The sequence below is a fragment of the Symphalangus syndactylus genome, chromosome 6 (genome assembly GCF_028878055.3).
Source record: "Symphalangus syndactylus isolate Jambi chromosome 6, NHGRI_mSymSyn1-v2.1_pri, whole genome shotgun sequence".
Taxonomy (NCBI): domain Eukaryota; kingdom Metazoa; phylum Chordata; class Mammalia; order Primates; family Hylobatidae; genus Symphalangus; species Symphalangus syndactylus.
The window spans coordinates 124,238,449-124,264,444 of record NC_072428.2 but is presented as its reverse complement, the minus strand read 5'-3'; the positions used below and the strand labels follow the sequence as shown (position 1 = coordinate 124,264,444).

General features: G+C 40.3%; 2 protein-coding genes across 4 annotated transcripts in view; one reads left to right on the top strand and one right to left on the bottom strand.

The window, feature by feature from the left end:
* The window catches only part of SLC35B4 (solute carrier family 35 member B4), a 32,609-nt gene extending 10,946 nt beyond the window's left edge, over nt 1-21,663 (top strand). The window contains exons 4-10 of one of the 3 annotated variants that reach the window (XR_010121606.1): nt 1,654-1,703; nt 4,541-4,622; nt 4,825-4,885; nt 6,387-6,496; nt 7,051-7,126; nt 10,184-11,580; nt 11,699-17,311. Coding sequence is in view for 2 of the 3 variants with exons in the window: in XM_055284071.2 (XP_055140046.1) it covers nt 1,654-1,703; nt 4,541-4,622; nt 4,825-4,885; nt 6,387-6,496; nt 7,051-7,126; nt 10,184-10,259; nt 11,581-11,827 (702 nt within the window). In the remaining variant the exon portion in view is untranslated. Of the gene's footprint in view, nt 1-1,653; nt 1,704-4,540; nt 4,623-4,824; nt 4,886-6,386; nt 6,497-7,050; nt 7,127-10,183; nt 17,312-20,596 lie in introns of those variants that run through there. The other 2 variants (XM_055284071.2, XM_055284072.2) reach the window with 2 other exon arrangements.
* Nucleotides 21,664-21,672: 9 nt separating this feature from the next.
* The window catches only part of LRGUK (leucine rich repeats and guanylate kinase domain containing), a 202,209-nt gene continuing 197,885 nt past the window's right edge, over nt 21,673-25,996 (bottom strand). Inside the window, exon 20 of the mRNA XM_055284065.2 lies at nt 21,673-22,045. Within this exon, the coding sequence (XP_055140040.2) occupies nt 21,966-22,045 (80 nt within the window). The 3' untranslated portion in view covers nt 21,673-21,965. The remainder of the gene's footprint in view (nt 22,046-25,996) is intronic.

Below are 25,996 nucleotides of genomic sequence, written 5' to 3'. Positions count from 1 at the left end.
CAAAGTGGATGGTTTACTTTTATTCATCTGAGGTCTAATGAGTGATTAATAAAAAGAAAATTAAATTTTCCCTAGGAAACAGATTTTACCTTCATTTTCCCTCATCTCTTTGATTTTATATTCAAACATGCTATTAATGTTATTTACTTATTTCTTAGCTCTTCTTCTTTCATAAAAGTACATTTACTTCTAGAACATGAAAGAGATACTTGTCTTTTCTGATTTTTTTTTTTTTTTTTTAAGCAGAGACTTGAGATAATAAAGGGAAATTCTTGATGAAGGTAGGGTTTCTCCCAAAGCACTCCTGGCAAAAAAGGCTGATAATTGTGATGATAACATTTCCATGTGGTCTGAGATTTTTGTGAGATTGTACTGTTCCCGAAGGGAGTTTCCAAAGCAATTATAATAAGGTGACCTTCAAAGCATTGAAAACATAGTAGACTTTCAGTAAACACCTGTTGATTGATTGTCACCTTTTTAGAGAACAGAGAGATCCTTGCATGACTTTTTCCATTAAAACTGGTCAGGGGCTGGGCACAGTGGTTCACACCTGTAATCCCAGCACTTTGGGAGGCAGAGGTGGGTGGATCACCTGAGGTTGGGAGTTCGAGACCAGCCTGATCAACATGGGAAACCCCGTCTACTAAAAATACAAAATTAGCTGGGTGTGGTGGCACATGCCTGTAATCCCAGCTACTTGGGAGGCTGAGGCAGGAGAATTGCTTGAACCCGGGAGGCAGAGGTTGTGGTGAGCCAAGATCGCACCATTGCACTCCAGCCTGGGCAACAAGAGCAAAACTCCGTCTGAGGGAAAAAAAAAAATGGTCGGGGGTGGAAGGTGCAGGTAATGGGGAGAAGCCTATTAGAAGCTCTTATAAATTAGGTGATGGAAATTTTGACAAAAATAAGTCTATGATATCATTTATTCCTGCTAGCCCTGGCTTCAGCACTGAGCAATTACAGTTGACCCTTGAACAACATGGGTTTAAACTGCGTAGGTCCATATATATGTGAATTTTTTTCGAACAAATATGAAAATACGGTATTCATGGGATGCAAAACATGCCTATAAGGAGGGCTGATAATGTCTATATTGAGAATTGAACCTTTTTATTCTCATTGTCATCTTTAAAAGGTTTTTTTAATATATATATATATATATATATATATACGTATATTTTTGGAGACGGAGTTTCACTCTCGTTGCCCAGGCTGGAGGTGCAATGGCGCCATCTTGGCTCACTGCAACCTCCACCTCCCGGGTTCAAGGGATTCTCCTGCCTCAGCCTCCGAAGTAGCTGGAATTACAGGTGCTTGCCACCACGCCCAGCTAAGTTTCGTATTTTTTAGTAGAGACAGAGTTTCACCATGTTGGCCAGGCTGGTCTCAAACTCCTGACCTCAGGTGATCCGCCCACCTCAGCTTCCCAAAGTGCTGGGATTATGGGCGTGAGCCACCACGCCCGGCCATCATAAAAGATTTTTATGGTTTATACTTTTGCCATCATAAGAACAACTAAATCTTACTAATTATTCATCCTAGCCTCCTTCATTCCATGTTTTTTCCCCTTGCCCATGTTCCTATTCATCTCGAATTACGTTGTTTTTTTTCCTAGTGCACTAAACCTCTCTGTTATGTTGTCTCCTTTTGCAGGGTTCTCTAATTGCCAACATGATTCTAGGAATTATCATTTTGAAGAAAAGGTAAACAATACACTTCTATATTTTGTGTATGGAAATGATACCCTGAGCCGCTGTCCATAAGCTAGTCATCTGGATTCCTTGTCCCAAAGTAGTGATAAGTTTGCTTCTGGCCATCTACGTCTTTTCTTAGTTCTTTACCAGTGAGGCCCAATCATGCAATATCCTGAAGCAGCTGACCAGGTAAGAGGTCACACCTGTGGTGTCTCTGTGTAGAACTGAATAGCTCTTGGCATCACTGAATTTTAGTGTCATACTAACCTGCGAAGCCAACTTACAAAGATGATAGAGAGCTTCACTGTGCAGTATGGTCACCACTAACCACATGTGACTACTTACATTTACATTTTTAAGAATTAAAGAAAATTAAATATTTAGTGTCTCGTTTCATTAGTCACATGCATTTTTTTTTTCATTTTTTTGGAGACGAGGTCTCACTCTGTCATCCTGGTTGGAATACAGTGGTGCAATCTCGGCTCACTGCAGCCTCCACCTCCCAGGTTCAGGTGATCCTCCCACCTCAGCCTCCCAAATAGCTGGGACCAAAGGCATGTGCCACCATGCCTGGCTAATTTTTTTGTGTTTTTGGTAGAGATTGGGTTTCGCCATGTTGTCCAGGCTGGTGTCAAACTCCTAGTCACATTTTCAGTGCTCAGTAGACTCACGGGGCTGGTGGTGACCACGTTGGAGAGCCCAGATGTGGAACATTTCTAACATCTCAGAAATTCCATGGGACACTTCTGCCCTAGAAGATGCTTATCAGTACAGCATAGCAAACTAAGGAATGGTTGTACATATTAAAAAGGAAATTCCTAAAAAGGCCCAAATAGCCAAGAAAATGGAATGAAAGGTTCAGGACTGTTCTTTGTGAGCATCGCCAATGGCTCTCTTTGGGACAGGAGCAGGAAATACCAGAAGTACCTGGGATGCTTTTTCAAAGTATTTGTCTGTCACCTTCATTCTGAGTTTCACTGCCTGGAGTGCTTTGGGAGAAACCCTACCTTCATCAAGAATTTCCCTTTATTATCTCAAGTCTCTGCTTAAAAAAAAAAAAAATCAGGAAAGACAAGTATCTCTTTCATGTTCTAGAAGTAAATGTACTTTTATGAAAGTATAAATGTACTTTTATGAGCTTCACCCCATTTTTGATATGGAGGTGAGACCTTCACCCAAACACATACAGTTTGGGAAATTTATCGGGAAAGTTCACTGTTAAGACCAAAATTATACAAGTTGATGGCAACGTTTCAACGTATTTGATATCCAGCCCCAAGCTCTCTATACATGCTTGGAAAGTAGCTGTAAATTCAGAATGTGAGAACCTAGAGTTTTTAAGTATTAAGGGCTGTGTCATAAAAAGAACAATTGTCCTGTCCTACTAGGCTCCGTATCATGGACCCTTTATCTTCTGAGGCTTATGAATTCCCTGAAAAGTACTACTGTAGTTGATTTCTTTCTTCTTGGTTCTCTGCATTTAAACATATATACATATGATGGTCAGGTTTATTACATTTGAAGTGATCACCATGCTTCTTATAGTGTGGAATTCGCCTTGGGACAGGCCTGTGCTCTTTCCCAACCTTTGATTCTGGCTCATAACAAGGATACAAAAGAACATATTATAAGAGGAATTGTATTCTTCTGATATTGCCCCAAAATGTTAGTGTCTTTCTCAAGCATCTGTTGCCCTTAAGAACTTGTTCTGAGTGTGTCATCTTGCATCTATCTAAGCCTTTTGACTCTCTTTTCTGTGTGTATCTCTTTCCCATTGAGCAGGAATTTCCATAAGTTAACTTTCCAATAGAGTGAATTAGTAACTTCTCGTCTCCTTTTACCTTGGGTAGAAGCCCCTCAAGTTCATAGTGTGCTCTCATTCCAGGATTTGAACATCAAATTTATATTCACCTTCCCCATGCCTTTATTATTATTTTTGGCCTCAGTTGTAAACCTCTTCAGCATGGTCCCAGACTGAAGAGTTTCATTATTTTTTACCGTACCTCCGCTCGTACCTGCTTCCTCCCCAACCGCTCTCTAGCGTGGTCCTCTTGGCCCTTTTAGTCCCTTTCTCTGCTTATTAGCTAGTTCTGCTGGCCTTTTATGAGGTACTGTGACCAGGACAATACTATGTATTTGAGTAGAAAACGTGGGATGGTTCATCTTCTTAATTTCTTTTAGTCCTTGCCTGCGGCCTTTTGCTTGATCACCAAGAATCTAAGAGGGTGCTAATGATACTAGCTAATGTGAAATGCTACTGTTATCACTGTCCATAGTTCTATAATCTGAATATCCTTCCCCTTATCCAACTATGCCAACATTTTAAAACAACGTTAAGTCATTCAGAGATTTAAAAAAAACAAGCCTCCCCCAGAGAATGGATGATTGGATTATTTTCTGAGTATTGAATCCTGTGCTTGCACCTGATAGCCTGTTCTTCCACTTGCATAGTGTGTCTTAGGACACAGATTCGGGCCCCCTAAAGACAGGGAAAGCAACAGATCCTAGTAAGGACTGGGTCAGGCTTTCATTTGGACTCTTGAGAGCAGAATGCAACATCACATCTGGTCTATTTCTGTTTTTGTCTCCTGATGAAATAATCGATTGGTCAACAAAGTGTTGGAGACAGACTAACCAGTACTAAGGAAAAGTGTTGGTTAGAAACCAGTCAGTATCCTGATTCATTCATATGCATACTTCCGTGGACTCTGCTGGAAAGTAATCCTGTCTGTCATATTTTAGTGATTTGTACTTTCATGCACCATCTGACTGTAAATATCACTGGGAAATTCATAGCTGTGCTTTCCTAAGGTGTTTCTTTTTTTTTTTTTTTTTTTTTTTTGCAGATACAGTGTATTCAAATATACCTCCATTGCCCTGGTGTCTGTGGGGATATTTATTTGCACTTTTATGTCAGCAAAGCAGGTGGTAAGAAGCTCACAAATCATTTTATGTTCACTACTTGCTATTGGGGCCCAGTTACCAGGCAATTAATAAAATTCAAATATTTTTGTAATACAAAGATTTTGAAAGAGGGGAGGGAAATGGGTAACATAAATGTTTCCCTTATATGTTGGCACCTTGCACATAGTTCTGCTCTCTGTACCTAGTTTATTTTCTTACTTCCTAGACTTCCCAGTCCAGCTTGAGTGAGAATGACGGATTCCAGGCATTTGTGTGGTGGTTACTAGGCAAGTACAATAATTATAATAAAGCTAATTGCCTCTGAAGTTGTGTTTGCTGAGTTTTCTCCTAAGAGAAATGTTTCTTGGCAAGAAGCTTCAGCTAAACAAATTATGCCATGGAAAAGAGGCACCTGGGATCATATTTCTCTGAACCTTAGCGTTCAGGAAATGAAAAAAAGAAAATGCCCTCACATTCGTGGCAGTATGTTCTACAACATGGATCCATGTTTTTCTTGGTTGCCACTGGTGTAGAAAGAAAAGTGTGTGTCTACTTGCACATCACACCCTTTGAATGTCATCTGTCTCTTCACGATCTGTCTGCCGAGTTGAAGCTTCTGCAAGAGGGCACGTTAGAGTAATTGGCTCTTTAAATTTCCGAGGGACTCATTTCTAAAGACTTATTTTCTTCAGAGGTTAGCTGTTCCATATGGCAGTGTTCCCAAACCTGACTGATCATCAGAATCTCCTGGGGAATTTTTAAAAATACAAGGATCTCTTTCTGGAATTAAATAGGCAGCTCCTGTAGAGCTTTGTTCTCACATTTTTTGATATGGAGGTGAGACTCGTTCCAGGGGCTTTCAATGATAACAGTAACAGATTGAGACTGACCAAGTGGAAGAGAAATAGCAGTGAAAGAACTGTGCTCTCCTTGCTTCTTGGCTTTGAAACTTTATCCCTTGTTGCTATTTGTAACAGAAAGATCCTTATGTGCTATTAGAAAAATACTCCATGAGAAAAATTTGCAAAGGATATGAACAATATAGTTCATGGGGGAAATAGTAGTACCCAATAATTTTAGGTTCAGCCTCACCAGTCTAGTAATCAGAGAAATGCAAATTGAAACCCAAATACAATACGTTTTTATGTTGGCCTATCATACTGGCAAGATGATAAATGGTTATCTCATGGCTGCTGAGGGTAAAGTAAGACAACTGTTTTTATATAATAAAAATAGTTTGGGTATAAATGGACACAGCATTTATGGAAAAAATATTGTGTATTGTATTTTTTAAATGTCCACAGCCTTTGACTCAGTAATTCCACTTATGAGGGTTTATCCTAAAATATATCAACATTTGTTTAAAGATTTGTATACAAGGATGCACATTGATTTTAATAATGAAATAATTGGAAATAACCATTCTCCTACATTTGAGTATGCTACATCCATATCATAGTCATTGAAAGCATCCTTTTGAAAAAATTTTAATGACTGATTTGAAGGAAAAGTCCAGGCAAAAGCTCATGAAAAAAGCAAGATATAAACTTCCATATGCAATCTGATCCTGTCTTAGTGTAAAAAAATTTACATAAATGAATGTATAAGGAGATGTAGAAAGCTGTAAAGGACTAGATGGTAATGTATTTTTCTTTCTTTTTACAGTTTTGTACACGTTCTACAATTAGTTTGTAATATTTGCAGGACTTTAAACAATAATGTTCTTCAAGAAAAACATCTGGAAATGAACAAATGCAGACATCTTGTAACCTGATGTTTGTTTTTTAGGTATTGGGGCACTGACTTTTGCTCTTCTGATGTCAGCAAGGATGGGTATATTCCAAGAGACTCTCTACAAACGATTTGGGAAACACTCCAAGGAGGCTTTGTTTTATAATGTAAGCAACTTCTTGAACCTGGGAACATGAAAATTCCTAAGTTGTAAAATGTTACTTCAAGTGAACTATTAACATTCTTCTGATGTGGTTGAAGGTGTATTATTGATAGATGGCTTTGAGACCCACAGACTGAAGCAGTTTTGATGGGATGCTCTGGTGGGTTCTGAGTCACAGTTCACTACATGAGATGATCACGATCAATCAAAGCGAATTAAATTGTGTCTGCATATTTAGCAAACCCTTTTGTGCAGAAAGACTATGTGTTTAAATTTCTCCATTCCCTGTTTTTGAGGAAAGGATGCTGGCTCCATTGTTTGCTTTGTCTGTGATGGCCCTCAGACCCTATAAGGGCAAGAACCATAATTTAGGAGTTAATATCCTGCCATACAATGTGAAGTGGTCAAGAAGCACTGTATACATTTAACTTAAGTCTAACTTGCTTTTCTTTGTATTGCTGTCAAACAACCTATACAACTTTTAATCATTGTAAAGCTACTCTAATTATTCTGTAATGTTTTTGCACTTACATTTATGTGACCTGTTTCTTTCCATAGCACGCCCTTCCACTTCCTGGTTTCGTCTTCTTGGCTTCTGATATTTATGACCATGCAGTTCTATTCAATAAGTCTGGTGAGTTTGGGGTTAGACAGTAGAATTACCTGACAGTTTCTGAGGCAGAGTCTCAATTTTACTCTTGACTTGACCTCGGCCTTTTTCATAATCCTATTCAAATCATGTGTTCCTTTCGAAAATGTCTCCATTCCGCCTTCCAGTCATTGCAGCAGCAAAAGCTTTTACAGGAGTTTCTCAATTATTTACGAATGAAGTAAAAGAATATCTTTGAGTTTTCCATTTTGCTTTGGAATTTGTGTGTTTGCATTTGAATGTGAAATGTTTGATGTTTTGAGAATGCAAATGAATACTTATAGCACACTGCAGAGACTGGAGCCCTGCGAAGTTGGGCAGCCGTCCAGCTCTCTCAACTGCTGTTTATCCTTCTCTGCCATGAAAGGCAGAGCTGCTCACAGATCCAGCCCAAGCTGCCATGGAGCAGAGCAAGAGGGGAGCTCAATGATGACAAGGTTTTTCTCCTAGTTACAGATGAGATAGGCAGCAGATGAATAAGCAAAATTAGTTTCAAGCATTTAGTGTAAGTTAGCTGTTACTTTTTAAAGTGGCCAGTTAATAAATTAGCTATAGATTGTCAGTTAACTTGAAAGGGATCACTTATATGATCTGATTATCTACTAACAGAGTATAATATAGACACATTGAACGCACAAGGAACAAATAAACATTTTTAAAATCAAGGCTTTATGTTGCACACACCTCAAATGCTTAAGTGCATTTTGTAGAATGACAGTAGGTGCTCAGTAAACATTCGTTTGCTATCTGAACATGAATTATGAAGTTATGACTATTCTCTGCATTTATAGTGTTGCCTCTCCCATTTGCCCCATCCCCCAAAAAATGTGAAGGTAGTGTGTAAGAGTTTATAAGGCTCTGAATTACTCAAATAATCATTTCTTCATATTAACACAACAGTTTTTAAGATCTCTGAGAAGTCCCACATAGCAAAGGGCTATTGAAATAAAAATGTTGTCAAATTCCATGTGATTGATTTAGTTGTTAGAATGCTGCTTCTAAAAATCACAGGGCTAGGTATTAATGATAAAATGTTTTACCGAATCTGCCTTCAACTTCTTCAGAATCATTTCCAAGTTAAAGATACATTTTCCTTCTCTTGCTTTCCTTGAGATTAAGTGTCTGAGATCCGTGAATTTTCCAAGAGAGCTAAATATCTGTCAAAATATTTTAAGTGATATTCATTGTCTCTTTCCTTCAGAGATTCAGTGTATCTCTGAAGTTATTAAAAAGTAATCACGTTTGTTAACTTCCTTTTCATTTCAATACTTGCTAAGTATATCAAAGACAATAGAATACCAGATTATTGGCATTGCCCACTAATCCAGAACCAAGTTTCAAAAATTAGTCTTTATGTGTATGCGTGTGTATGTATATATGAGACATTTTATTGGTGAAAGAAAATATTTCTTACCAGATCTCAGCATCATTGTATCAGAATTTCTTAAATTATGCTGTATAATTCAAAACCTGAAAACAATTTAGTAATACAAAAAACTGAGCCGTTGAGGATTTCTATGTCTGTATTCTATTTCATCTTAGATATTTTATTTCCTCCCACAAATTTACTGTGCAAGTGTCATTATATAAAGCGAACATAAGAGCGAGAGTGTGTGCATGTATGTGTCTTTTAATAGAGACAGGGAGGTCCTGTCTACCACATTGGTAGATTGGTCTCGAGCTCCTGGGCCCAAGGGATCCTCCTGCCTTGGCCTCCCTAAGTGCTAGGATTACAGGCGTGACCCACTACTCCTGGCCTAAAACTAACATGAGACTATATTTAAAGTTATTCACAGTTCCATCAACCTAGACATCTGCCAATTTTATTTTTATTGATTTTCTTCTAGACCATGTCTGTTTACAGAGATTCTTACATAGCTGTAATCCTTGTGTGGATATAATTTTATATTTGTTTTTTACTTTTTTTCCAGAGTTTTTTATGTGGCTTTATAATCTCTATGATTTTTGTTTTTATCAAATGTACAATGCCTCCTCTAATGAAAGTGCCTTTGTTTATGTAGCCATTGCACCATCATTGGGCTTTTGATTCAGAGTTATTATGTATAGTACTTGAATGAGTGCAGAACCTTTTCCTTCCTTTGAATTAAACTAGGATTAATTCTGAAGGATGGGTAGGAATACTTTTATAGACCCTTAATAAGGATTATGAAATTGATTTTTTAAAGAATGACACCAAGTTATACTGCCACCAACCTGTGGCTGCCAGTTCCATTACCAACTTGCCAGATTATTATTTATACATTTTGAATTGGCTAGGCACAGTGGCTCAAGCCTGTATTCCCAGCACTTTGGAAGGCCAAGGCAGGCGAATCACTTGAAGTCAGGAGTTCAAGACCAGCCTGGCCAACATGGCGAAACCCCGTCTCTACTAAAAATACAAAAATTAGCCAGGTGTGGTGGTGTGCGCCTGTAGTCCCAGCTACTTGGGAGGCTGAGGCACAAGGATCACTTGAACCTGGGAGGCAGAGGTTGCAGTAAGCTGAGATCACGCCACTGCACTCCAGGCCTGGATGACAGAGTGAGACTCTGTCTCAAAAATAAATAAATAAATTTTGAATTGCTAATTTGAATAGCTTATTTGTAGCTATAAAATGGCACAGTCTTATTTACTTTGGAATTCTGTAATTACTAGTGTGATTGAACATATTCCCGAACGGTGTTTAGTTACTAGCCGCCTTTCCTCTTGTGTCGAGTAGTTAAGGCTGTCTATATCATTTTATCATTTTCAGCTTTTCTGTGCTTCACAGTCTTTCTTTGTAAAGTGAGGTACTATTCAGGCAAATGGTAAAACACTTCCTTAAAAATTAAAACTATTATTTGTTTTAAGAAACCAATTTAATGACTTTAGTGGCTGCTATAGACTGGAGTCAGGGCAAGTAAAGTGATGCGTGATCCAATTCTATTTGCAAGGAAGACAATATTGCTGTTCCTATTATGTTCAGTCTGTTTTACCCTGTTCAAAATATGAGAAATTCAGCTGTGAAAAAGCGATATGGCTATATCCTCTTGTAACCTCTACAGAGTTATATGAAATTCCAGTCATCGGAGTGACCCTGCCCATCATGTGGTTCTACCTCCTCATGAACATCATCACTCAGTATCCTTTGGACTCTGCCATCACCCTTATGTCATCGTCAGGTTCTTTTGGCATAGGAATGGTCATTCTTTTCTTCTAACAGTGTGTTGACTTGAATCTGATTTTCGCTGGATTTATTCTGCAGTAAGCTGGAGACAGAGACCCATTCAGGGAACTCCTTGTAGAGGGCAGAAGAGATGCTAGTGGTGCAGTAGGTCAGTAAGGTACAGGGCAGCAGGAGGAAGTGCTCTGAGTGGAAGCGTAGGAGTCCATTGATTGATAGTGGCGGGTGTGGCGGCTCACGCCTGTAATCCCAGCACTTTAGGAGGCCGAGGTGGGCAGATCACTTGAGGTCAGGAGTTTGAGACCAGCCTGGCCAACATGGTGAAATCCCATCTCTACAAAAATACAAAAGTTAGCCAGGCATGATGATGGGTGCCTGTAATCCCAGCTACTCCATAGGCTGAGGCAGGAGGATCGCTTGAACCCGAGAGGTGGAGGTTGCAGTGAGCTGAGATCATGCCATTGCACTCCAGCCTGGACGACAGAGCAAGACTCCATCTCAAAAAACAAACAAAGAAAAAACTACTGTATAGCATAAATCATCTGTGATTTTTACCTGTGATTTTTTGGTGTCCTAAGATATTTCCAGTGATCACAAGCTGCTGCAAAGTCCTGAAAGAAATTTCAAATTACCAGCTACTTAGGAGGCTGAGGTGGGAGGATCACTCAAGCCCAGGAGACTGAGGCTGCAGTGAGCTTGATCACTCCACTGCACTACAGCCTGGGTAACAGAACAAGACCCTCTCTCAAAAAAAAAAAAGAAATTTCAAAGTAATCAAATTTTCGTTTTTTAAAATGGTTATTTCGAATGACCTTACTTTCATTATAAAAATAATTATGTCTTTGAAATAGTGAAACGAATCGAGATTGACCCCATTCCTCTGAAGTCAGCTCCTAGATTTGCCATAGAGTCCCTTTCTGGAGGAGGGGATAGAAGGGCTGGAGGCAAGATAAATAAAGGTGACTGGGATCACCCTTACCAAGAGTGTTACCCTCTGTCATTACCTTGGAGGTGCCTGTCATTGTAACCATAGGAAGACTCCAACATAAGAATAATTGGGGATTTTTAGGCGGTTTCTAATTGGTACCCATAAATGGAACGGCAGGACAGGAGTTGTTCTGCAGGTTCTACCCAGGAGGAGCCTCAGAGCTGCCGTAGCGGACCTTCATGTTTTCTTAGAATATGAGAAGTTAAACCAGGGACCATGCCAGAAGGTTCTCTCACTGATCCTCAAGTACAGTCTATCTACAGAAAACTACCTTGACTCCACTCCTCCAGGTACGTGTGCATCCGGGGTGTGTTCATCCTCACCACGGAATGTGCCTCCCTCACCGTCACGCTCGTCGTGACCCTACGCAAATTTGTGAGCCTCATCTTTTCAATCTTGTACTTCCAGAACCCCTTCACCCTGTGGCACTGGCTGGGCACCTTGTTTGTCTTCATTGGGACTTTAATGTACACAGAGGTGTGGAACAACCTAGGGACCACAAAAAGTGAGCCTCAGAAGGGCAGCAAGAAGAACTGAGGCCTGCCTGGAGTATGTAGACCAGTGTCGTCATGAGGGAGGGACCCTGTGAAGGTCTGACCACCGTCTCGCTTTTGTTAATGCCGAGCTACCCGCGGTGCTGAGCCAGCCATGCAACAGGAGATCTTCAGGAGGAGGGGACTTCTCACATCGCTCAGACTGACACATGTAGACTGAATAGAAACCCCTCAGCCCTAAAAGAGAAAAAAGAACAGCTCTGAACTATTGAACAGCCCATTCATTTATTTCTGTTTTGTTCACCGACATATTCAGTATTATTGTTTTTTGAATTCTGAGTCTCCTGAACAACAGGCTTACGATCCACGGTCTTGGAAGAGTTGTCCCTTCTCTTGCTGTTCTAGTGCATCTCTGCCACAGCAGTCATTGTCATCCTGTGGCCTTATCCCTTTTGTCTCCCATCACCTTTTCCTTCTTCAGCAGCACCTCATGGTCAGTCAGATGCTGCAGGCACCACCATCACCAGGAGTGGCCAAGTAAACTGAGACACCAGTAACAGCAGGGCTGGACTTCCTCCAGTGTTTTGGGAAGGAAACAGATGTTCCCCTGAGCTGATTCCCAGTGACACTGGAGCAAGACTAGTGGGACTCCACTTTCCCACATTTTGTTTTTTTTTTCCTATGCAAAAGTCAGATGCTTCTATCTGTTGCTTTCTGTGATTAGGGCAGCCCTACAGCACATCTCACAGCAGACACAGTGTTCATAACAAAGAAAGGTTGTGCCAGGCACGGTGGCTCACGCCTGTAATCCCAGCCCTTTGGGAGGCTGAGGTGGGTGTATCACTTGAGGTCAGGAGTTCAAGACCAATCTGGCCAACGTGGTGAAACCCCAACTCTACTAAAAATACAAAAATCAGCTGGGTGTGGTGGTGCATGCCTGTAATCCCAGCTACTTGGGAGGCTGAGGCAGCAGAATCACTTGAACCCGGGAGATGAAGGTTGCAGTGAGCTGAGGTTGCGCTACTGCACTCCCGCCTGGGCAACAGAGCAAGACTCTATCTCAAAAAAAAAAAATAATAATAAAAAGGTTAAGGACTGGGCACCCCTGAAGCCCATTACCTAGGCCACAGTGGTGACGGCTGGATGGCCCTGCTCAGCACCGCAAGAGCCATGGCTGTCCCTGTTGTCCCAGCTGGGCACTCACAGGGCAGAAGGGTGGGTCTTGAGTGGGAGGATAAGGCTTCACCACCAGGAGATTCCCCTCTGCCCAGTGACTCTGATAGAGTCACGACCAGTCAGGGGAATGCATAAATGGAGATATGCAGTGTGTGATGTGTAAATCAGGTCAAACCTCAACTACAACTGGAAGTTGTTATTGTCCTATAAGGTATCTTACCATTCTCGATGGGTATTGAGGATGGTTAGATGTGCTTTATTGTATGTGGAAAATGCCTCTCTTTGCTAATCATTTCAGAGGTCCAGTTTTCCTCTCACAGCACAATCTTGAGTAGGAGGAACGCTGTTGCTGTCATATGCATAGCTTGTGTGTGCTCTTGTGTAGTCTGTGTGTGATCAAAAGGCACGGAAGTGGCTGCACTTTCACATCCCTTTGCTTTACTTAGCTGGAACCTTACATACCAGTACATGCTCCACTGTAAGCAGCTGAACTCACCGGCCAGTTCTCTTTTTCCCTATAGACAAAAAGTGTGTGTGTGTGTGTGTGTGTGTGTGTGTGTGGTGCGCACATTGTGTTCTTAAACTGAGACGTGGCTCTCCAGGTCTGCTGGGCTCTTTCCATGGTGTGATATGTTTATTCCACTGTCCAGAGCCATTCTCTGATGGATTTGAGCAACAGCAGTGAAGATAAATGTCCTAGAGTCACCAGGTCGCTTGGAGAAGTCATTTAAGCTGCCTTGGGTTTTTGTTATTTAAAGTGTAGATGTTATTTCTCCACCTAAATCACTGAGTTTACAGAGTAATAATGTGTTGCTCTGGACATTGACAGCTTTCTAGAGCCAGTAATGGGCTCTTCTGAAAGATGCTGAATTAGAAGTGAACCCATTCATAGGATCAAAAGCCACTTGCTTTGAAATATATAGAGTTCCTCAGAATTGACGGTGCTAGAAATATCCAAGTGTTAAATAACCTCTTAAAAGCAACAAAAGCTACTTTTTTCTTATCATTTAATAGAAGAACCTGTCCCTAGAGGCGACTTGATTGCTACGTATCTGGAGTCTCTGAACTCTTAATAGGATGCAGCCTCACATACGTAGTATCACCCATTTTATGCTGATGAAAACATTACAAGTTTTCACCATTGGGTATGTGTTGATGTTCACAGACAGTACTTGGGCCCATTAGGTTTTAGCTTCTGGTCTTAGAGCATGTGTGTTCATCTCAGCGTGAATACCTCAGCCAGTCTTATGAATAGGAGGCTATGTATGGGCAGGGAATAGATTAGAACACTCACACAAGATGACCATATATAGAAGCAGAAAGCCCCAAATCCCCTGGGAACTGGTTTTTCTCTAGTAGCTGAATATAAGGAAATATGTCTAATGGACACCAGTTAATACTTTTTAAAACTACTCTTTAAAAAAAAAATTCGTTCCCCTTGGTTAACTGATTTTTCAATCCAGGGTGGACATTTTTTCAACCTTTATTAAAAGGACAGATAAACTATTTTGCAGAAGATCAGACTCCTACCTAACTGGAAGAGAAATGTCTATTAAATGTCTCTCCTCTTTCTCTGGGTCAAGACCATGTAATTTTATGCTTCAGAGGTGAAGACATAGTTTGTTTACAAAGAGTTTAGTCTTTAAGACATCCAAAACTCTATGCTAGAGCAAAAATCAAATAGCAAAGGACACTAGCCAGAAAATACAGTGTATGTGTATGTGCACCTGTGTGCCTGCTGAACAACTCGACAGTGTAACAGATAAGGTAACAGAAGATGGTGGATATTTGAATTCTATTAGCTTAATGTCTACATATCTTTGGCCAAAACTCTATTGTCATATTAGAAACATGTTATCTTTTTCATGTTTATTAGTAATTTATTTTTGATTGTTTTCTTTTTCGTCCATCTAAAACAACTGTAATGTACTTGATACATTTATATCAAGTTCTCAAGTATTTAGACAAATCCAAATACTTTGTTTTTAGTTTTTTCCTCCTTTCCATCCTGTTAACCACAGTGAAATGCTGCAGTATTTTGATTTGGTCAGTGCTACGGTGGAAGACCGTGAAAGCTGAATTGGTCTGTGCCACCCACAGTAAACCTCTTCTCTTCTTCTGGAAAGATGGTGTGATGTTTTTCAAGGATTCTAATAAATATCCCGCAGTCATCTCCTGAGCAGCTTTCCTCTATTTCACTTCCGAACTCCTTCCCCCACTTTCTTCACTCCAGTTTCTTTACTTGCAGTGTTTTCTGCTAAGAAAGACCTATCATCTTGTATCTGTTTATGCCTCTCTTGTTTGGGGCCCCTGGATGTTTTTGTGGATTTTTACAGAGTATTTATATCTGCACAGCATGTATTTTGTTATACATTCTTACAAGCATTGATATTGGGGGGTACATTTATAATAGTGAGAATATCTGGCAGAATGTGTGAATGCTGTATCTGTAGATGAGGATGAATGTGAAGGGTTAATGTAGAAATGTTTGTTTATTCTGTTACAGCTCAAAATAGAGGCTGAGAATCTCTACCACCATTCCCTTCTCTATTTGAGAATCTCTACCACCATTCCCTTCTCTATTTGGGAAACAATACTTTTCTTATTTTGCTATTTTTACCTTCCCATTAACTGGCTTCACTCAGCAGTGCCAGATACCTATGGAGAGGGGAAGTAAAACACCTTAGGTCAGGAATAATTATAAACCAATGAGTTAGCTCAGGGCCAGTGGACATGTTCACTGGTGGACCAGTTGGCATTGACCTAAACAGAGAAATGCACATGGAGGAGAACCACGTTGAAATCAAGATCCTATGTCTGTTGTATTTTGTTTCTCTTTGCCTGGAGTAAATAGCATTATAAGTCATTCCACCCTTATTAGATGACCAAAGCATATTGGTCTCAATAGCTTTCTCCTGAAAAATGTGATTGAATCTTACCTGTGGCAGTTCACTCTTAAGGCTGAAAGAACTGTCAATATAGATAAAATCCATTCCTTATTATTATTGATTGGTGTGACATTTGAAAATGTGTCTAAACAATATTTTTAAGTAAAAGAACTAGTCATAAGCCTCAAATGTGTTCAATGTGTACCAAGCTGGAATGGGAGACTGGCCCCTCTTGGCTTTAAAGTAGCATGTTGTCTTTTTCTAGCAGCTTCTTCCTAGTAGACATTCCAGGGATGGGAGGGGCCAGGGATCATGTCTCAGTCATTTCTGTAGCGCCAGCCCCTGGCGTAGTGTCTGGCTTATGTTACGTGAATAAATGAATGCTTGCCAAGATCTCTTCTTCCCTCAAGTTTCTGGGAAACCTGAGGGTTCCTGATACCTTTTCCCACTCTTATCAGCTGGTTGGCAAGAAAGCAAATAAGAGGAAACATTCCTAGCATTCCACGCAAGAGAAGGAAGAATGACTGTTGGGAGGAGGCACACCAGCAATTGCTCAGTGTGCAGCCTGCTACCTCACTTTTGGCTCTCTGGATTGCCTGGTGGTAGAGGGGAAGAGCATTATGTAGTTAGCACCTTACATATTTGATGCTCAGGAAGAAAGTGCAAGGAGATCCCTAATAGAACATTAAAGATTCTTAAAAGTTTTTGAAGTAGGCTGTGTGGGGTGACCAGCCCCACCCTTACATCTCCATAGCTGGTACAGTTAGCTTGTAGCAGCTGAAGCTGATGCCTGGAGATCACTGTCTGTCGGTCTGATCTCAGTATCATACTGAGACACCTCCCCTGAGCCTTACCTACTTAAATTGCTAACCGTCCTACCAAAATTTGTCAATTTTAATCAAGTGAGGCAAGTTGCAAGGGAGCCAGAGATACGTGAAAAAAGAAAAGCAGAAATACTGATACTTTCTAAGAAGTTGTAATAATTTCTTTGGCACATTGACTTACTGATATCTTTTGAAATGCATAGACCACTCTTGTGAACCAAAGAGAGCAGCAGTGGTTATTCCCCAGCGCAATAAAAATGCCTTCGTGTATCACTTGCGATTGCCAGTCATTTCTGTGCCAGTTGCTTTCATTCCAGAGAATGGCCTCATTCTCAAAAAAAGACGATGATTTTAGAAGTAGGATTTCCTAACAAATTATGTGGTGGGGAGGGACGGCGGGGATTTTATTCATCCCCTCTGGGCTCTTCATACAGTATTACCATTAGGTTTTAAGAACAAAGATGGGGGAGGAGGGAGTAGAAAGCTGAGAGTATGCAGAACAGCTACAAGACATTAGTGGGTATTCAGATTTTGAGCTGTGTAAATATCAAACATCGGCTTCCAGCCTTAAGAGTTATTTGAGCAGAGAGTTAAGGAGGAACGGGAGATTTCGTGAATAAAATGTTTTGCCAAACTGAATGAGTCTTTTTGCCATTATTTCTTACAGAGAGCCATTTTTTACCTTCTGAAACAACTCATCAGACATCTGGGGTTTATCTTGAATTGCACATCATTGTTTCTTAATAAAAGTGATAAATTTCTTGCAGGTGTTTCCAATCACCATTACCTTTGAAGTGCCTGTGTGCAGTTTCAAAAGCTCTCCAATTTTTACCTTGTATAGTGGTGGTGGCATATTTTACTACAAACGATTGTCAGCAACCTGTCTTCCTAATGCCTCACAGCTGGATCAGTAATAAACCACTTCTCAGGCTGGTTTCTGCACCAGAAGTTAGTTTAAAGAGGATCAGCCTACTTTTGGAAGTTTTAGAGGTTTGTGGCAGTACATTCTATAGCAAATCTCTCAAAACCTCTTTGTCTTGATAGACATACACTGACTTTTGTAAGCTGCAGTGACCAGCTCTGTCTTTGATATGTTGCTTTTAAATAAACCTCAGGTGGAAAGCAACTCTTCTATGCAGTTTACCACACCCAGCCTACTTTTAATCATGTTACGCAGTAGCCCCCAGGTACAGAACACAAAAAGAAACACAAATGAGAAATTTTGCACTAAATATAGCATAGTTAAAATTCATCTCTTTAAAAATGGCATTACTCTTTTATCAGGACATCAGGCTGGATGTTCTTAAACAGCCCTGGGCCTGTCATTACACGCAGGAATGGTCTCACTGCTTCTGAAGCCCTTTCACTCTCAAGTGATTTAGGCCTTAGAGTGTGTTGAACTCTAAGATGTTATGAACCACAGGCCTACAAAAAGGTAAAGAACCTTCTGGGGGACTAAATTATGGTTTACATCAACTCTTTAGCAAATTGTAACATCTCGTTACTGGAGGAGACTTCTACACAGAACTCTGTGATTCTGGTGCTAGCAGCAAAACACAATTGCAGATAATGCAGTGGTATCTCAGGCTGAGATGTCCCTCATTAATAAAGGCTCCAAGCACATAGGTGGGTGTCAGCAAAGATCCAATTTCTTTGTCCCCATCTTACATTCAGCATTCGAGCATGCATTAATTCATTCTCACATTGCTAATAAAGAGATACCCAATCCTGGGTAATTTATAAAGGAAAGAGGTTTAACTGACCCACTGTTCCGCATGGCTGAGGAGGCCTCAGGAAACTTGAAATCATGGCGGAAGGGAAGCACACACATCCTTTTTCACATGGCAACAGGAAGGAGAAGTACAAGCAGGGGAAATATCAGGCACTTATAAAACCATCAGATCTCGTGAGAACTCACTCACTAGCATGAGAACAGCCTGGGGGAAACCGGCCCCATGATTCAATTATTTCCACCTGGTCCCGCACTTGACACGTGGGGATTATTACAATTCAAGATGAGCTTTGGGTGGGGATACAGCCGAACCATATCAGGCAGCCATAAGAAATGAATACATGTCAATAAGTTGAATGTGTGTTTGTGTCAAAATTTCTCTTTAAAAGGAAAAACAAAGCACATCTGGCTATGCAGGTATTTGTTAATAGACCTTTTCAGTAATGTTCTTTATCTGCAAATTAATAAAATTATCTCATCATTAAAATTATTTTAGTATCTGATTCTTAATCAGCACTTCAAGGAATTAGCATATGGCCCATTTTTACATGTGACCCCATGATGTACGGATGCATTCTAAAGCCAAGGGAGCTTATGATTATAATTACTGGAGTTTTATTATTTCCTGTAATAGCTTTGAATGAAGTTTACTGCATGAAACGCTCCTTTCTAGAAGGCCATAAATCTGAATCGATTTCCCAGAATCTTTAGCATTGTTAATAGGTTCCATTCCAGCCATTAAATGGAGTGACATAGTAAAAATAGTAAACATATATTTACTACATGGAAGACACTGTATTTAGTCCTCATGAAAAATCATTGACAAGAAAATTATCCTCATTTTACAGATAAGGAATCTGAGGCTCAGATGAGCTTCCTAACTTGCCTCAATTACTCTTATATTTTGGAGCTGGGATTTGAGCCCATGAAATCTGATTTCAGAATGCATACTATTAAATCCCTGCATTATGCCTCCTTGAAAATCTCCGTAATGAGACTACAGTCTCCCTTTGCCCTGTGTGTTCCTGCTTGGTGTAGATTTTTATATGCTAAATGTCATCAATGTCTTGAGTCTGTTATGTCATCATGTGTCTGAATTCATGTCCTGTTTCCTCTCTAAGAACTTACGATCTGTTCTGTAGTACAAGTGTATTAGTCTGTTTTCACACTGCTGTAAAGAACTACCTGAGACTGGGTAAATTTATGAAGGAAAGAGGTTTCGTTGACTCACTTCCACTGGCTCAACAGGCTTAATAGGAAGCATGGACTGGGAGACCTCAGGAAACTTACAATCATGGCAGAAGGCAAAGGGGAAGCAAGCACCTTCTTCACATGGTGGCAGGAGAAAGAGAGGGAAGGGGAAGTGCCACACTCTTTTAAACCATTAGATCATGCGAGAACTCACTATCATGAGAACATCAAGGAGGAAATCTGCCCCCATGATCTAATCCCCCCACCAGGTCCCTCCTCTGACATATGGGAATTACGATTAAACATGCGATTGCGTGAGAACACATTGCCAAGCCATATCAACCAGCAAGAAGAAAATAAAATCCAGGAAGTTAGCAGCAAAACAGGACTCTGAAGCCATTCTGCTTCTCAAATGTTCACATCAAAACGTACCCATTTTCTCTGGTATCTGTAGCATATGAGTTTCAGGTTAATCAGCAATAATAAATATACAGAATAGAAAAAGGTAATTGAATCAAAATATCAATCAATGCTACTTAAGTAGGTGTAATTTGCAGAATATTTAATATATATATTAGCTGGTCTTTCAGTTTCTCCAAGTTCTGTCCCAGAAAACATTTAAATTCTATTATCTCACCTACCTGGATAAATGCCATCCTTGAATTATCCTTTGATAATAAACCTTCAACCATTGTGCAAGGATCATTAACGAGTTTTCATTTTCAATGATTCAGTATCTTTGACACAAATGGAGTTTAATACTTCAGCCATTATCCACCGGATTGCCTAATATCCCCCGCTCAATGTTATATTATGGCTCAGTTTTTAGTTCTAGAAAACATTTGTCTCTACAGATGTGTTTGCATGTGTTTGCATGCGTAATTTTGTCATAAAATGAAAACTAGCTGTCATCTCTTTTATGCAGATTTTATCAGGATTATGTTTAATTGCATGTAATGGAAACTCAAACCAGTCCCAATCTGATGGTTTATTTTTCACAGGAGATAGGCACATTGGGGCTGGGTCAGTCATTCAAGGAAGTTGTCAAGGAAAACAAGTGGAAGCCACTGTAAAATGGCACATCTGCAAAAGCCCACTTGCCAGAGGAACAATCCGATGCCTGCTGCTTCACTTCCGCCTTCTGCTTCACTTCCGCTTTCCAAACCTCGAGTAACTGTTATTAGAGGAATCCCAGAAAGCTGCCAGCAAAGATTATGGGAAATGTAGATTCCAAGACTCCCAGCCCCTCTGGTACAGGGGAGAAATGAATGGGGAAATACAGCTGACTTGGCAACTGGCAATCCAGCACAGTCCACCCCCGTGGTGGACTATTCAATAATAATGTTTAACTTCCAGACAAAAATAATGAGAGCAACAACAGCATGCTCCTAATATGATGTGACTGTCCTTCATGCAAATGAACATGCTATCATTCTTTCCCAAAATGGAGACTCAAAGTCCCTTAAGTCTCCATATCCATTTCTAGTTCAGTTGGCAGTTCCCCTTTGATAATCCTGTGAACCTAAAGCCAAAAATCAAAAGCTAACCACACATCTTCTATAAAATCAATTCACTAATGGTAATATACTAATATGTATGTAACAATGCAAAGAGTAAGATATGCAGGGTTATAGTCCTTATGTTAGCAATCGTGCATGAGGCCATACTCCACTCCTCAGTCTGTATTCACTTTGCCCTCTGCCAGCTCCACTGCCGGTCATGGGTCTTCACTTTGTGGAAGGACCAAAACCTTGATTCCCTTTCCTGCCTACACTGGTGGTGGTGTTCATTAACTTTTATCACTGGACATGTAAGTACTAAGAAAGTTACACAGGGAATCTTGAGTTTCACATATTCCTTATCTGCTTGATGTAGCAGGAACTCTGTTTCCCCTTGATAACCAGGATCAATTCCCCCAGCAACTGTACTCATTGTCTTTCTTGCCTACTGCTTCAGGGGCAGACAAAGGCAAATGTGACCAGGTGGCAGTCTCAACTCTTTCCTCAACTAAACCTTTGTTGTACTCCTTGGTGACAGCGTTCCTCCCTTGAGAACTAAAACTTCTAGACCAGCAGCACTTGAAGTTGTGGGGATCAGAAATAAAAATTTTGCAAGGGGTTATTATGGGTAACAACGAGAAGCCATTCACTTCTGCCTCCTAACTCTTGGACCTGGGGTTTCTTGTGGGTGAAAAGGTGCCATATTGAACCGGTTGCAGTTGAAGCATAGCTGTATCTTGTAGGACAGCAAGTTTTCATTAATCATACAATCAGCCTCCATGGAGACTCAACCAAGTAAACCAGGATTTGTCAACTTACCTAGATTATCCTTTTCCGACTGCCAGACAAGCAACGAGGTCTCAGGTGTTCGTTACTGGTTTAAAACAACTTGAGTGGCATAAAGAGATTTGGCTGAGCTTAATCTGTCTGTGACGTCTTCCTTAAACATTGCTTAAACACATGCAAATAGAACACACTCACATTTACAGTATTTCTGCTGTGAATCCTGAAAGCTACATTCTCTGTTTTTCTTCTAAAGGCTCCTCAGCTCCCCCCACCCCACACACCTCTTTCTTTGGTGAGCCCATTTTAAATGTGTTAAATCTAGGAAAAGATGTCATCAAAAGGAGAAAAACAGGTGGGAAAGAAAGAGATGAAAACACTCTTTGACAGTTCACTTCTGTTTTGCAGCTGTGAGAGCTGTAGATTGAATTGTTACCCTCCTCACCAAGCTAATTAATTCTCTTTTTTGAAAAAGCCACGTCTCCTTCCTTCAATCAGTGTCAACAGCCAATTACAGTCTTTCATCACCCAAAGTGTAATAACGCAAATGTTATCAAGAAAGAAAACAGTTGGACTGACAAGATTAGCAATTCACTCCTTCTTTCTTAATTTTGTAATCACATGGTATACAGCAGTTTACAATAATATACACCCAAGTTTGCTAGTAAATTACTCTATAAAGGCCGTGTGTAAATCCCCCATCATATCATGTGTACGCTTGGCACAGAAGCGCGTGTCTTCCTGTAGCAGACGTGGGATGAATTAAGATTGCCTCCTTAGAGAGCTTTCTCCTTATCCATTAACCACTGCAGAAGTTGTTAATTATGTAAAGAGACACACACTTGGTAGAATATAAAACCAGAATGGCATTTAGGGGTAACAGAAAACCGAGGCAGCTGACAGTGACAGAAGGTATTTCGCCAATGCTAAGATTAATACTTTGCTGTTATCTGCTGGAAGACAAAAAAACTTCTTGCTTTATGGGAGTCTTTGACTCCCATATTCATTGATGTCATTTGGAATTTGTCCCTAAAGTCTTTGGGAAGCCCAAGTTTGTTATCGGTACACTCCCCACAACCCCGGAGGGTGTGAATACAATGGGTATGAATTTTGCACCACAAACTGGGTTGTGAAAGGAATGGCGCATAGAACTGTTATGAAGACTTTGGTTTCAAGAGCTCATTTCCAGCCCTCATTCTGCCAGACTGGTAGGGCTCTCAAGCTCCACCTTTGCTAAGGCACCCTCATTTCCCTGGTTCCAAACAAAAACCTGGGAGGCTAATGTGATGTTTAAAAAATGAATGGGGGCTTCTGCATTTCTGCCCATTCTTGGTTATTGCGGTCCCTGAAGCCTGGTGACCCTGCAGCTCCAGTGCCTGACCCTGGAAACAATGCCTTGGCTACCCCTGGGCATTTAACTCTGAGCATTTTCCTGGGTCCAAACCCCTGGCTTACCTCAGGCAAGAGAGCACAAAGGGCTTGGAGCGAGGGAATTAAAGCTTGGCAAAGGGATTTTAATGAAGAAAAATGAATGGCAGAGGCAGATCACACTCAGTGAAACACTGGAAGTGTAGCTTTGAGGTGGAGGAAGGATTGGGGCACCTCCTTAATTTAGAGCTTTCTGTCTTCCTGTTATTATTTTCCTAGATTCCAAGAGGACTCACCACAACCACCACCATCTCTTTCAAGGAGACGGTGTGGCTTGTGCCCTCTGTGGTCTGTGGGGTTGCCTTGTCTCTGCTGCTGCATCCATGCCCATTCCTTGACTTGCGATGCTGAAGGAGAATCTCTCCTTCCTGGGTGGCCACAGGTATATCAGCCAATCTTAGAAGATCTTATCTGAGAGTGATTACAGGTAAGAGTGACCCTCTGCTGAGGAACCAGGAACACATTCCCTACTTTCCCAAAGTCCTCTGCATCATTTCTGCCAGAGGACCTCTAGGGCTCTCAGGCCGGAGGACTTGTGATATGGTTTGGCTGTGTCCCCACCCAAATCTCATCTTGAATTGTAGCTCCCATAATTCTCGCATGTTGTGGGAGGGACCCGGTGGGAGATCATTGAACCATGGGGGCAGTTTCCCCCATACTGTTCTTGTGATTGTAAGTCTCACGAGATCTGATGGTTTAATAAGGGGAAACCCCTTGTGCTTGGTCCTTATTTTCTCTCTTGCCTACCGCCAATGTAAGACGCACCTTTCACCTTCCACCATGATTGTGAGGCCTCCCCAGCCACGTGGCACTGTGAGTCCATTAAACCTCTTTTTCTTTATAAATTACCCAGTCTCACATATGTCTTTATCAGGAGCGTGAAAACAGACTAATACATGATCCTATAATTGAATGGCCCAGGAAGCCCAGGCCCCACAGTAACCACTGCTGGAGTCACGCATAGTCAACCCAGGATCAGATATTGGCAGCCAATGGGTAATACAAAAAAAAAAAATTAGAGTGAGAACATATCCCCAAATCATCCTTAAGTAGCCAAAATGTAGCCATGGTATAATAGGTAATTCAGTATGTTTAGTGCCTTGTGTTTGACAATCTCCCACCAAGAGTGAATGGAAATATTTCTATTTCAAATCAAACAAAAACACACACACTCTGCTGTGGATGCTGCGTGTTTGGTTCAATTCAAGCAGCTAAGGCACAGATTCCACAACATACTTTGTCAGCACAGTCTGCAGGCATTCAAAGGAGACGATGAAAAGTCCTTGAGGTGCCTCTGCCATTTCCAGTCCCTAGAGTGTCCTTGGAGGGCATGGCCCACCCCCTGTTTTGCAAGCAGAAACTTGAGATGATACATGAAGTTTTAGAATACGTGACCAATGACAAATTAGTGAAAAGGGCCATGCAGGATTAAGAATTCTCATTATTTTTAAGTGTGCTATTCTAATTCATTAATTGTTGAGTACCACAATTCACAAGCACTGAGCTAAGCTATAGAAATACATAGCTGAAACAGCTTGGTACTGATTTCAAGGTGCCTCCAACCCATGTGATGTGGTAGTTCTCACTAACCAAAGACAACTACTGAAAAATATTAGTATTTTTCTTTCCAGTTTTTCCTTCACCTATGTGCCATATGCCAAAATTAGTATCATACTAAATATACAGTTCCATGTTGTTTTATTCACTTAGCACTGTTTTGTATACGTTTCTAATATTCTTTGAAAATGTGTTTTAATGACTTTACGACAGTCTATTATGTCGATGTTCCATAATTATTTAAACAAATTCATTGTTGATCATTTAACATTCACTATTTCCAAACTTTATTATAAAAAACAATCCCATGAACATCTTTGTAGGTAAATGTCTGCATTGATCAGATTTCCTTCCTAGAATATATCTCTAGAGATAGACATATTAGTCCATAGTGTAAATATTTAAGATTCTTAAAGACAATTTTGTGCTGTATACTTTACATATGTCATTAGTCAAGTATACATTGGGCAAGCTATTAGGTGCCAGATAAGATGCTAGGTACCAGGAGTACATTGCTGAGCAAAATCAACAGAGTCCCTCTTCTTACAAATGTTATCATTAACCAAGAATCTAGATCTAATCTTGGAACAAGAATCTTTATAGATTTAATGTCAAATTTCATGCAAAATTAAAAGCTTAGAGGAAGGAAAAATTAAGAACAAAAAGAAAGCTTTGACTCTTAGAATATCATTTATGCAAAGAATTCCAAGAAACAAATGGCATTAAAATGTGCTAAGCATTGTAGCAGCTGTCAAATTACCTATAAATTATGCATTGTGTTCAGTTAGTTAAGGTTATGAAGGAATATTGGAAATTTGTTTAACTCCAAATGGTGCTTAAAGGAAGAAATAAAAATAATTATTTTACTCCCCAATTTAATAAAGAAACGGAATAATTTGCACACCAGAGGGGTTAGCTTTGTGTTTTTTTTTTTTTTTTTTTTGAAAAGTTATCTAGGAAAGTCTACCAAAAATGCTAGGAATGGGAAAATTTAAGAGGAAGGAAGAGTCTATTGGGAATTTCTGCATAATGTGACGAATGAAGTTGACATGAATGGGTTCTCCTCCTGTTCCAAATCCATAGATATTCCAGGGGAAAGTGTGACAAGGAAGAGAGGGGGAAAAAAGATGAAAG